At 44.8% G+C, this 14,025-nt stretch overlaps 1 protein-coding gene across 1 annotated transcript in view; it reads left to right on the forward strand.

The window, feature by feature from the left end:
- The window catches only part of COL4A6 (collagen type IV alpha 6 chain), a gene marked incomplete at its 5' end in the record, with an annotated part of 288,532 nt that overhangs the window by 206,741 nt on the left and 67,766 nt on the right, over positions 1–14,025 (forward strand). Inside the window, 2 exons of the mRNA XM_081223006.1 lie at positions 11,782–11,916; positions 13,105–13,149. Of these exons, the coding sequence (XP_081079132.1) occupies positions 11,782–11,916; positions 13,105–13,149 (180 nt within the window). The remainder of the gene's footprint in view (positions 1–11,781; positions 11,917–13,104; positions 13,150–14,025) is intronic.

A 14,025-nucleotide genomic window follows, 5' to 3' on the forward strand; every position in this document is an offset into this window, starting at 1 on the left:
CCTCTATCTTCAAGACAGATCTATCGACGGCCCTTGGGTTCAGAATCCTATCCCTTCTGCCTTCCTCTGCCTTATGGTATATTGATGTGTGTACATAACTAGTCTCTCTGACCTGGACTGAGAGCGCCTCAAGGGCAGGGACTGTGTTACTTTCATCTATGTGCTCCCAACATGTGGCACCATGGCTGGCGCACAGTAGGCTCTCCACAACTGTTTTCTCAGTTGATGAGTTATGAAGGGACGATGTAGATTGACTTGAGTTCTCTGTCCTTTGTGCATCTACTTAATTGGTTAATAAGTGTGCCAATGGGCAGCAAGACGGATGAAGGGAAGAGTCAAAAGGATTCAATAAGCTCCAGATCCAGGGCTTTGGGTGGAGTTACATGACATTTTTTGGGAATTTGGGACCCAGAATTGACCTGTCTCTTTATAAAGGGAGTAGCAGAAAAAGCACCAGACTGGGACTAAGAAGGTCTGGCTCTGCTGCTCAGAAGCTGTGTGGCCACGGGCAAGTTAATTCACTTCTGGGCTCAATTACTTCTCTAGTACTTTGAGGATGGGGATATTCTGAACATTCAATGGAGTCGTGGATGTGCAAACACAATTGAAATCTGAAGCGCCTCTCCAAAGCAAGATTGTAGCTTGTTTCTGATGCCACTAATAGCTCTGGAGCTTCTACTTGTCACCTATACCGCAGCAGCCTCCGCCAGCACAGCCCATCTTTCCTGTTGCACACAGAGCTTGATTTCATCTCAGCTTCCCATTGTCCACCACGTAAAAGGAAAATATATCAGAAATGTGGAGCTTCTCGCCCTCTAGACCCCCTTTCCCTCTCCTTTTTGGCCTGTTCACCTCTGTGCAGATGACTGGACTGGTCCATAGGGACTACTGCATACAGCCGGCAGGGGGAGCTGTAAGTCATCCCATCTTCTTGAATTCAAATCCAGGGCAGGCTGGGAGGTGTAGGGTAGGCTAAGCCAGAGTACCAGCAAGCCCTACCATTTTAGCAGACTCCTGTGCCTGTGGGCATGTGTATTGGGGTTGGAATGCCTATCTCTTTATCTGCATGGGTGTGGAAATGAATGCTCCTCTGGTTCTAAATGAATGCAGGAGTGTGGGCCTGTAGGAGAACAGCAGGGAGACTATATGAGTAAGTTGTTCCTCTCGCTCCCCTGCCCTCCCCTCCCCTTTCAGAGCTCCCTGAGTTCTTTGACAATGGGGTCCTAGCAGATTTCTTTGATCCTATCCTCCTTTTTCTCCTTCTGTTTAAGGAGCAGTAATTGGTTACTCTCTGTTACCTTGCACCCCCAAAACTTGAGGGCTTCTCACCAGAGACTTGGGGAAGCCAACAGTGGTCCAGAAGCAATCAGCTCACACCAGCTCAGTATTGGACCAAAGGCTGTGTGGTATATCAATGATGGGTAATTTATTATGTCAGAGAAAAATGCCACAATATCCCTTTTCTAATGGAGTAGGTACACTACAGCAAAAATTGCTGTGAAGTGAATTTCTGGCAAGACCTGTTTCACTTTGATTTTTTCATTATAAAACCATGGCTATGTTTTGCTAGAAAAAAGAAAACAAAAAAAAAAAAGATTGGCTCCAGGTTGTAATTAAACCATGTGTTTTAAAATAAACCACATTTATTTATTTATTTATTTATTTATTTATTTATTTATTTATTTATGTTGGAGTATAATTGCTTTACAATGGTGTGTTAGTTTCTGCTTTATAACAAAGTGAATCAGCTATACATATACATATGTTCCCATATCTCTTCCCTCTTGCGTCTCCCTCCCTCCCTCCCACCCTCCCTATCCCACCCCTCTAGGTGGTCACAAAGCACCAAGCTGATCTCCCCGTGCTATGCGGCTGCTTCCCACTAGCTATCAGTTTTACATTTGGGAGTGTATATATGTACATGCCACTCTCTCAATTTGTCCCAGCTTACCCTTCCCCCTCCCCGTGTCCTCAAGTCCATTCTCTAGTAGGTCTGAGTCTTTATTCCTGTCCTGCCCCTAGGTTCTTCATGACCTTTTTTTTTTTTAGATTCCACATATATTTGTTAGCATACGGTATTTGTTTTTCTCTTTCTGACTTACTTCACTCTGTATGACAGACTCTAGGTCCATCCACCTCACTACAAATAACTCAATTTCATTTCTTTTTATGGCTGAGTAATATTCCATTGTATATATGTGCCACATCTTGTTTATCCATTCATCTGTCTATGGACACTTAGGTTGCTTCCATGTCCTGGCTATTGTAAATAGAGCTGCAATGAACATTGTAAACCACATATTTTTAAACTACAATAATAGGATAAGAGGGTAGGTCCACATTCTTTCTAAACTATAATGACAACCCTGTGCTGGACGGTTAATTTGCTCCTACCTTTCACAGCTTTACATTCTGCTCCTTGTTTCATTCAATTTTTTGTCTATTGAAATCTCCTCCTCGTGAGCCTGTATTTATTTAAGAGCTTACAGCCCTATGAGCCCAGCAAACGGGTTTTTGAACACTGGGAGTTTGGTTACTAGGGCTTTTTTTCCCCCAAAGCAAAGCTTAGTCCATGGAATGAACCCTCAACCCCTTTTCACATACATTGTCTCAACTGATGCTCAAAGCAATTCAGGAAATAGGCAGGGCAAGTAATATCCCCATTTTGCTGATGAGAAAACTAAGGCCGAGAGATGAATTGGCTTTCTCAAGATCACACAGTCAGAAAGTGAGGGCAGGAAATAGAAACTTAATCCTATGATTCTGCTTTAAACAGGCAAATTTTCTGTTTACTAGAAGGCTTTCTTTAGAGACTTGTGCCATCAAATCATACACAAGTTGCCCTTCAAATTCTAACGAAAACAAAATTATGGTAAGTTAAGTATTTCAAATTTTTCCAACGTGTGTATTAGTTTTAGGTTAAATTCATCCTAAGTAGATAGAACTGTATTTATTTTCTCATGCAGTCTGGAATCTCAGCACACACTTTATAGTACAGTGGGGCTCTTTGTATAGTCTGCATGTGCATTTGAAGGGCTACGGGGACTCATTCAACCATTTGTAATGGTTACAGAGGTGTTTGGTTGTTCTGTTTTTATTTTTGTGGCCAACTATTGGTCATATTTCCAGTTTCATTTGATTTGGGGTTCTTGACCATCCCATTTATACTGTTATCACAAAAGAAGAGATTTTTCTGGTTTCTGATGTAGTTTTAAGAACATGTTATAGAGAAAAGGGAGACCTGAAAATTCTTCATCAACTTATTTGCCTCTATCTAGCAGACATCTCTGCTTCATCCTATTTTAACAATTATTAGCATTTCCCAAGAGCAAGGGAAAATACGACATGTTTAAAGACAAAATTACCAATTTCTGCTCACCACGATGATCATCAAATTAGTACACTGTGCCTGTATTCCCCCTTCCACCCCTAATTGAATATTCTAGCATTAGGAACTCGTAGCACATCAGAATTTGTCTACGAGAACCTAGTAGACTGTCCATTGCCCACAGACCAATCAATAAGGCCACTTTAATTGTGGAACAAGAAGGAACCTTCCATCTTTTTAAGGTCTAGGATGTGCTATCCCTTGAAGTGCCTTTTATGACTTAATTCTGTTAAGCGAGTTTCTATTAAATGGTACCTGTTCCAGTGAAAAGATTGGGAAAATTGAGATAAATTGTTCCAGTATCAATGAAAATGAAAATATTTTCTGCCCACAGTAGCTCTCACTGCCCCTCTTCAAGTGGGTTTGTGTTTCTATTAATACTTTCAGAGCATTATTCAATGCAGAGAGGCAATATAAGCTTGGTAGAAGAAGCAGAGGATTTGGTATCACCAAAATTGGCTTCACCAGTTGCTTACTGTGTGAATTCAAGCAAATTCCTTACCCTGTCTATATTTCAGTTTCCTCATCTGTAAGATGCATCTAATACCCACCTGTTAGGGCTGTTTAGAGGATTAAAGGAGACAGGTTAAATGAGACGGCACTTAGTATGTTATGTGTTTGGTGAAAAGAAGGTTATTATTATGTTTTAGAAGAGAAATGTGAATAAACAGGTAGAAGGGAGGGCTGCAAAGCCTTGCCTAACAAGAGTTAAATGTTAGCACTCTGGGAGGTGTCTTTCCAAAAATTTAAACATGCTGACAACAGCCAATGGGATGGGTGTGTGTGTCTTTGCAAACAAAACATGTAGATTCATGTCTTCATGCCTGGGCTGGCTGCTTCAAACACTGATTATAGCTTAAGAACTAGAAAATAAATGTGTTTTCATTTGGGTGTTGAGGGCGAGACTCTGATACTGCTTCTCAGCTATGGCAGACACAGAATTTTGGGGGTTTGTTCTTTGGTAGACACCAATCACCTATTTTTTTTTTTTTTGGAAGATGGGAAGGGTCACTGGCTGTGCTGGCAAATTGTAGATGCTGCTAACATTATCAAGCTGAACCAGGGCTTCCTGGGCCACAAAATGGATCTGTACATCTGTATAATATGAGTCTTTATCTGCCGACTTTAGACCTATTCTTCACCTGCTGGTGTTATTTCTCCCTTATTTACTTCTGCAGACAGCACTAGCCCATTAGTGCTGTTACTAGGAGAGTGGATTGTAGGGCTGTACGGATGGCTGCTTCCGTTTGTCGCAATAGAAGGAGCACAGAGTTGATGGGGAGGCCCTGATATTCACTCTGCCACTGACCAGCTGTGTGAAATTAGCAAGCCTCATTGGCTAACCACTTTGTAGCTTGGTGCCCTCCACCTACTTCACAGGTGTATTGTGATGCTCCAAAAGAATGGTGAAAGGAATAGTGTTCTGAGGTTTCTTAAGTAATCTGCCCTTGGGGGGTATCATCGTTAGTTTCCTTCTTACCACATATTTCATGGCTAGGGAGGGATCCCAGCTACTTAGGCCAGAATCTGTTAAGTTCTTACACCCCCTCCACCCTGGCCTCATAGCTGAGATGGGAACTCCAGCTGAAAAGTAGGGACAAATTGTAGAATTCAAGCCACCTGGTCCCTAGGCTGGAGGTCAGGGATTTCTGCTCCCCTTTTCTGAAAGTCCACAAGGGATATTTCGGGATGGCAGCAGAGTCTTTTAATCTCATTTTGCCCCTAATGAGACTTGGAAGTGGCCTTCTCAAGGATTCCCACGTGCATATTTAATTCTATATTTTCATTCATTCCACAATTGTGCCTTTCCCACACAATTATGTTTTGAGGGTCTACTGCACACCAGACACTGCATCTCTCAGAGATACCAGGGCAAACAAAGTCAGTTGAGCTCCCTGCCCTCTCAGACTTTCCAGTCTAGTGACAGAAACAGGTGCTGAACATCTCCCAAGATGGTCCGAAGGTATCTTAATCCCCACCTCTCCAGAGGTGAACTCTCATCTTCCACCCAAAACTTCTTCCCCTAAGCTTCCTCATGTCAATGAGGAGATCCACTCGGTCATCCAGTCAAGAGACTTGGGAGTCCTCCTTCACACCTCCCTGTCTTACCCACCAATTCCAATCTAGCATCAAGTCCTATCATTTTTAGCCTCTGAAATATCTCTTAAATCCATCTTGTCCCTGTCTTCACTGCCATGAACCTAGTTCAGGTCACCATTATTTCTCTCCCTGAGATCACAACCTCCTCACTGGGTTCCCTGTCTCTGGTCTTGCTGTCCCATCCACTCCCTTTCACTTGTGATGTGTCCAGAGGTGATACTGTATGAACTTGAGTTAGTCCCTTTCCCTTTCTGGGCTTCAACTTCTCCAACCTGAACTGGATGATTGTCTAAGTCTGGTGCAGCTCTCTTTTCTGTTGTTCTGTGATCAGATGTTTCTTGCTCGTACTCTAGTGCAGCCATCCAGACTTCCAAAGAAGATACTGATACACCTGGCCCTCTGGCTTCTTGGTGCGTGTACTCATTCGTTCATTTCTCCATTCAGCAAACATTTACTGAGCACCCACTGTGTATGAGGCACTGTAGTTAGCACAAGTGATTCAGTGGGAAGTAAGACACAGGCCCTGTCTTCAAGGAGTTCAATCTCTTGGGGGGGTGGTATGGACACAAATAGACAATCTAGCCCATTCTGTGGAGGGGGGTAATCATGAAAGTTTACCTGGAAGAGCTGATATCTTAGTTGGAGCCTGAATGATAAATAGGAGCTAGCCAGGAGAACAAAGGCATGTACAAAGGTCCTGAGGCAGGATGCTGGGAGAGACTAAAGCTAGACTGAAGAATGACAGACCAATTGGGAGGCTGTGGCGCCACTCTAGGGGAGAGACAAGGAAGTCCTAAACTAAGACCATAGAGGCAGAGAAAAATGGACAGGTTTCAGTTATATTTTCAAGGTGGAATTGACAGTCCTTGCTGGTGAATTGGATGTAGAAGATGAGGGGAAGAGAGAGGTCATGGAGGACCCTTGGGTTTTTGGCTTTATCAGCTTTGTAGATGGACTGCTATTTACAGAGTTAGTTCCATTATCTCAGGAGGAAGGATCTGGTTTGGGGAATGAGGCTGGGGAAAAGATGATGGGTTCAGCTTTAGTCTTGTTGAGTTTGAGTTGGAATATCCAGGTGGAGAGGTCTAGTAAGCCATTGGCTATAAGGATCTGACACACTGAGAAGAGGAATCTGGTCTGGAGGTTCAGACTGGGGAGTCATTAGCTTGTAGATGAGGTCCCTTTGAGGAGAATGAGCAGACCCTGAAGAACTGAGTGCCCAAGAAATCCAGGACATCAGTGCTAAGAGGGGAAATACTCTCCCAGATGTGGAGTGCCCATTCATTCCTGGGCACACATCTCTGCCCCAAAGAGAGTTTCACAATGTTGTCTGTGCATTGCTCACTTATACTTAAGAGAAGGAGCATTAAGTACCCAATTATAACTTCTCCATTTTACCATAAACATGCCTTAAAGAAGAGAGGAAACAGATACATTCATGCTATCTACCAGGTATGTTACATTCACTGACTCAAATGCTCCCAATAACCCTACACTAGAGCTATTATTTCTTGGAGCCCTGAGAAACTCAGAGTGGTTAAGTCACTTGCCCAAGGTCACATAGCTATTAAATGGCACTAAGATCTGACTCCAGGTCTGTCCTTCTCCAGACCCTGCACCATTATACCACCTAACAGCACTCCACCACCTCCTTCAGTATAGCCAGATCCTTAAGAAAGCCTGTGCACACCGCTTTTCCCTTCTGTGCTTCATAAATATCATTTGCATCCCCTAGTTTAACACTTTGCTCTCCATTAAAATACAAATCCCCTGGGGAGAAGTAAAGCTCTAAGTTGTTGTCAGTCATTTATGCCTCAGTGGGAATGAATTTCAGATTCTTCCTTAAGAACAAATTTTAATTTTATGGGACAAGGACACTGGAACCTTGAGGGCGGGATAAAAAGGCAGAAATGGGCTTCGTAATGAAAAGTCATTCCCCTCTTAGTTTCATAGTTCTACTTGGTTGGAGACGTGCTGTTAAGGTTCTTAGGTGCTATTTCTGCATATGTGTACTACTTTATATGCAGGCCCATTTCTGGGTCAGCTACCCCAGTTATCTGGGGCTGGGTCTCGGGTGTGGTCTGATCGAAGGTGAAATTAAACTACACAGTGGAGACTTCCCTGGTGGTGCAGTGGTTAAGAATCCGCCTGCCAATGCAGGGGACACAGGTTCGAGCCCTGGTCCAGGAAGATCCCACATGCCGCGGAGCAACTAAGCCCGTGCACCACAACTACTGAGCCTGCGCTCTAGAGCCCGCGAGCCACAACTACTGAGCCCATGAGCCGCAACTACTGAGCCCGCCTGTGGCAACTACTGAAGCCCACGCACCTAGAGCCTGTGCCCCACAACAAGAGAAGCCACCGTGGTGAGAAGCCCGTGTACCTCAACAAAGAGTAGCCCCCGCTCGCTGCAACTAGAGAAAGCCTGTGCGCAGCAACGAAGACCCAACACGGCCAAAATAAATAAATAAATAAATGTATATATATATTTAAAAAAAGCCAGTGTTGTCCCAAGCATTATCTAAAAGAAAACCACTACACGCTGACCCCAACCCACTGTGGTCAGCAGGAGGCAGCCAGCCTGGGCCTTAGGCTCAAGTCCCAGCTCTCTCTTGAGAATTAGACCCTGATGTGCATATTTAAAATACCAAGCAGATGGAGGCAGGAGAACTTGTTGGAAAGACTTGGAGGAGTCCCTTCTGCCCTGTCTGGGTCTATTTGCCAAAATAAATGACATGTATCAGGGCAGGGCATTGGTCCAAGCCCATTGAAATTCTGCTAGCAGTCCAAACAGTGATGATGTTTCAGATTGGTTCTGTGAAATGATCAGTTAGGAAGAGAGAAATGATGTGTGAGCATCTGGCTACTGCAGCCTACTGATGGGGACAGTCCCAGGGGCGGGCCTGGGGTGAGGGGGGGGCAGCCTCAAGGACCCCCCAGGACATCTGCCACTGGAAAACAGGGAGAGAGCCACACACTGGCACCGGGTGGTCTAGTTTGAGTCCCATGCTGTTCCTCACTAGCTACGTGACCTAAACAAGTCCTTCCCGTTCTCTCGGCCTCCTTTTTCCCCCTGTGTATAAAATAGAGCCTGGATGGAACGGTCTCTAAGGGCCCTTCTTGCTCCAACATTCCGTGACTTCTCTGATACTGGTTTGATTTCTTTTTCTCTGTAGTGGGAGAGGGAGAGGCCCACCCACCCACCTGCTTATCTGTAGCCGCTATGTTCTCACACTGCCCTCTGCTGGCCATTATGAAAAGTGTCACCGATAACTTCTTTGGAGGAAAACAAGCGAACAAACCAAAAAAAAGCACTTCATCACTGATTTAGTATTAAGCGTCAGCAGTCCACTGGACATGGTGACAGAAAGCCTATGCATTGGAGACGAGGGAAAAGATCATACAGCTATACGCACAGAGTAAGCATAGCTAGAGATGGCTGACAGAACAGCCCAAGAAAGAAATGTCTCTCTCAATTTTTTTCTTTGCCATCTTCGTCTGTTCATGGTGCTCTGTGCCACTGTATGAAAGAGAGGACCTCAGTGGATAGGAAGCCTCCTTGTCTCGTATCCTAGGACTGCAGGCTCCAGAAGGGCCTGGCACCACAATAAAGAGGAAGTTCTGGGCCAACAGCACCTCAGAGGACTTAAGACATCCCGCAGGCCCTGCTTCTGTCTGAGAGGTTTCTAGCTGAGACCAGCCCAGAAGTACACCTTCCTCCAAGGGGTACCGTTTCAATTGCCCCTTTGGAAAAAGAATTCGAATTCAAAGAGTCCATGAGCTCTTTCAGAGACTCACTTTAAGCTCTCTGACTGGAATGGAGGAGTCATCTGTGTGGCTATGGTAAATTCAGCCTGCCCTCCCAGCCAAGAGAAAGGGAGCGGGCCATGGAAGCCTGCCTTTTCTGGATGGAATCAGATTTCCTGTGAAATGCAGCCCAAGAATTGCCTCACTCCTATGTCTCTTTGCTTATTCTTGCTGAGTGTGCACTCACAAAGGCAAGAGACCAGGGCTGGAGTGTGCCAGCCCCTATGCCCACACCAGGCACTGCTCAGGCTCTAGTGATGTGAGCAAGATGGGAATTGGGCCACGCCACAGTCTGCCCTCTCAGTAGCTGTTCAACGGTTTATCATGCTCTCACCTCCCCTCCCTTGATGCACAAAAGCTTTGGGCAGGGCTCAGATTTGGGTCAAGCATTCAGTGCCCTGACTGCATCTCCTTTGCTAGTAATAACATGGTCTTGGCAAACCTATCGTACCTCTCATCCTCCCACCAACCAGTCCTTTCCTCCCCCAACAGCTGGTTCTTATCTGTATCCCTTGTTCCAGCCTCAGGCAGGCTGCCCTGGCCTCATGCTTACACACACACACATGCGCGCGCGCGCATGCGCGCGTGCACGCACACATGTGCAGATTCTCCCGAACACTTGTTGATGAGTTTCAGCCCTGAAACACTGCCTTCCTCCCATCCCTCCTGTGTCCCCAAACCTCTAAGGGTTCCCTATTTCCTGCCACATCAAGTCTTCAACTTCCCTGCCTTGCTTTCCAGGCCTACTTCAGCTGGGGCCCCCCCAGCCTTTCCAGTGTGGCCCGGGACTCCCCTGAGCCGTGGACAGAATGTAAGCATTCCACAAACCCTCCATGGCCAACCCTGCCTTTGTGTTCCCGCAGCACTTCTGCTCCATTCCGGACTTGAACTGTTTGCAGTGGTTTTGTGTACATTAGTCTTGAAAGCTAGGCCCACATTTTAGACTTCTTTGTTAATCCTCAACCACAACCCAGCACTATTTTTTTAAGTGTTGCTCTTTTACTTTTTAGTTGTGTGTGTGTGTGTGAATATATATACAGTGAAAATTTATGAGTAATAAATAAGAGAATCATTGTAAACAGAAGTCCAACCAATAGGAGGTAAGAGCATAAAAAGTAAAAGTTAACCTCCCACCCCATCATTCCCAGAAATAAGCCTGTTAAGCATTGTGCAGCCTAGCACCCTCTGTAGGTTGCGTGTTAGGGGTCGGGAACGTTTGATTGGTGAGTGGCACCCGCAGAGAACTGCATCTCCTTGGGAAGAGCATCTTTTACTTCTTTGCTAGAGTCCCAGGTCTTCATGGGCCTGATTGACACTGGAAATTTTAGTCTGAAGGCCCCGCATAGCTGGCAGCCACTTGCATCTCCAGTACGTGACTCTAACCACTGCATAAAGCATCTGTCCTCAGCCCTTTCAAAAGTAAATCTTGAAGGTGAATATTAAAGGGCATGTTTAATGGAATTTTCTCAGAGTTTTGCACAGGTTTGTAGGAAATTGTGGACAGTCGGTAAAAGGGGCTAAGGGGCAGAGATGGAAGTGTTTATGAAAATAGGCTTTCTATCTGATATGGTGTTGTGTTCTCTGAAAGTTAATGCACATTAGTAATGGTTTTCATTTTTCTGCCAAGAAAATTCAGTCCCTTCTGGGATTTGTTCTAAACAGACTAGCCGGCCTCTGTTGCACCGACTGGGGTTAATTCTCTATCTCGGTCAGCTTGAAAATGTCAGCCTGAACTCTCAGACTTAATTGTTACAGACACTTTATCACCAGGGCATTCAAAATCCTCAGGCTGCTCCCTCTTGCTATCATAATTGATACTTAATGGATATTCTCAGGCTTCTTGGATTTTACACATTCAACACTGTACCGATGGCGCAGGCACGGGGGCATAGAGAGGGAGCAAATAAACAATGTGTGTGTGTTCACTGTGAGTGTCTGTTTCTAGTTGCAGTGCTGGGGTTCTGGGAACTGCCGTCAAAGATAAGCTGATAGGTTGGTCAACCGTGGGTTTCTGGGTTCTCCTCCCTCTGGCCCACCGAGGCAGTGTTCTCCAGGCACAGCCATTTCCGGACTTCACTGCAAGCATTCGGTTGGCCATTTGGACATGGGTTCGAAAACGTCCTGATGCTCTCCAGAGTTCTGTTCTTTCACTCTTTTAACAACCTGATGGATGGCCTAGCATTAACTAGGAAGAGGACAATATTATCCAGCCTGAATAACTAATCTCCTAAGAAGTACAAAGTTGAAGGATCTTGGTGCACATGAATCTTATTAAATGTGCTTATAAAATATGTTCTATCCAAATAAGCTTAGCAGCCCCTAAAATAGCCCGTTCTGATCCATGTCTGGAACTTTGGCATGCTTCATAGGTCTCTAAGCCAAAATTATTTAGTGAAGTGATGACAGTGTTCTTTGTGCATGGGAAAATGGGAAGCGGGGATGGTAAGTCCTCTGTTGACTAATCGTACTCCTTCTGTCCATCTTAGGGGCGACCAGGACCAATTGGAATTCAAGGTCCAGTGGGTCCTCAAGGATTTCCTGGCCCTAGTGGTTTATCAGGGTTGAAAGGAGAAAGGGGCTCCCCAGGACCTCTGGGACCGTATGGACAAAAAGGAGATAAGGTAAGAACACCAAAGCTTGATTTTTCCTTTCACTCATGGGCTGTAAGTGTGAAGGTAAAAGGTTCTAAATCTCAGTTCTGTTTATTTATGGAAAGAATACTAATCCCAAATACCTTGGTGCCAGGCTACATACTTTAATAAGAGACAGGCTGGGTGTTGTGCTGCTACAGCCCATTTTTGGTGAGATTCCCATAGCCAGCAAGTCAGAAAGTGCATGTATAAGCTATTTGCTAGACAAGTGGGCTGACTGTGGTGGGAAGTCATGTGGGTTTGAACTGGGCATGGGTCAGAAGGCCAATCAACAGGGCAGCAAAGGAATCCAAGTAAGGGGAACGGGATTCAAGGGGTCAGAATGCTTGGAAACCAGCTGGGCCACAAATAGAGGGAAAGAGATGCAAGAAAGATTGATCATGTCATGGTGGCTGGCTGACTGAGGTTAGCAGTTCAGTTTATGTTATCTGCCGATTTTAATCACCTCCTACTCACCCCATTGGTGCGGGAGGGATTCCAACTCTAGGGTCCTGGGGATGGCCAAAGTCATGACACCTGACACTGGACAGAAGAGATCAACAACAGGTTTATTAGTCACATACACTCACAGCACAGGGGAGGAGGACATCACACCCCATGCAGGGCCACACAGGGCTTGCGCTCTGAAACAGAAGGAGCCAGAAGGGGCTGTGAGAAGCAGACTTTTGTCATGTCAACAGGGTGAGTGCCCCTTGATTCTCGAGGGAGGGTATAACTGGCTTGTTTGAATAATTCAGTGGGCCAGCAAGGGATGGAAACCCACTACTCAGGAATAAGCGGGAACTGCACCTGGTCTATTTAATAAGAAGGGTCGTTTGCCCAAGAGACCTTATCTTCAGAAGCAGAGTGGAGAAGTGAACTTTTGCTTAGGCCATTTGAGGCCCTCCCAGTTTTCCCAGATGTCAAGGCAGCATGTAATATTGAGCCTTATTTTTAGGTCTTACACCACATTGTCTAAGACAAGAACTGTCCGAGACCTTAGGTAGAGGCTAGTGATCACTTGGAAGTGGAATAGGGAGCAAGGTGATGCAGTGTGGGGAGGGAGGTACAAAATACTTCTTAACGGCTTAGGTCATGAATCACATGAACAAACCCACTTCATCTAATGGAGATCAGTTATATCATCTCTTACATTCCTCTCCCTACTCCTTTTTTTAGGGTCCCATGGGAGTTCCTGGGTTTCTTGGCATCAATGGGGTTCCGGTGAGTGTGTTCATAGAAGCATTTTTGAAATTTATTTTATTGAAGTATAGTTGATTTACAATGTTGTGTTAGTTTCTGGTGTACAGCAAAATGATTCAGTTATACATATATATACATTTTTTTCATATTCTTTTCCATGATGGTTTATCACAGGATACTGAATATAGTTCCCTGTGCTATACAGTAGGACCTTGTTGTTTATCCATTGCATAGAGGCATTTTTAATACAACCTCTAGGTTCTGCCTCATAGCTCAAGCACTTTGACCTTAACAACATCCTGTCTCAGGCACACATGCTCAGGGCCAAGTGTTGAGATGTGCATGGTAAAGCTTAAAGGGCAGTGCTCATCCACAGTTTCCTTGGGATTCAGTTACGGGCAGAGCTAAACCATATGGTTGGGTGATGCAGAGACATGTGCAGGCATAAAAGACCATCAGTATCTTAGACAAAGTGAGTTAGGTCTTATGGCTTGAGGGGAGCTTTCATTGGGGATGAGGGACTGGTGTGAAGACAGTGCCACATTAGAGCACATACATCCTCATTATAAGAAAATTAAGAGGGTACATGAAATTAGATAGAAAAATACTTAGTGATACCTTAATACATTTAATTTTAATAATTTCTCTTCAGCCTTATTTCAGAGTGAATTTCCCTTTAGTTGTTTTTTTTTTTGACTCTTAAATACAATTTTAAAGGTTGCTTTTTATTTAGTTATTACAACACATTGGCTATATTCCCTGTGTTGTACAATACATCCTTGAGCCTGTCTTACACCCAATAGTTTGTACCTCCCACTTCCCCATCCCCTATAGTGCCCCTCCCTTCCCCCACCAGTAACCACTAGTTTGTTCTCTGTATCTGTGAGTATGCTTCCT

The sequence above is a fragment of the Mesoplodon bidens genome (assembly GCF_964165515.1).
Source record: "Mesoplodon bidens genome assembly, chromosome: X".
NCBI classification, from domain to species: domain Eukaryota; kingdom Metazoa; phylum Chordata; class Mammalia; order Artiodactyla; family Ziphiidae; genus Mesoplodon; species Mesoplodon bidens.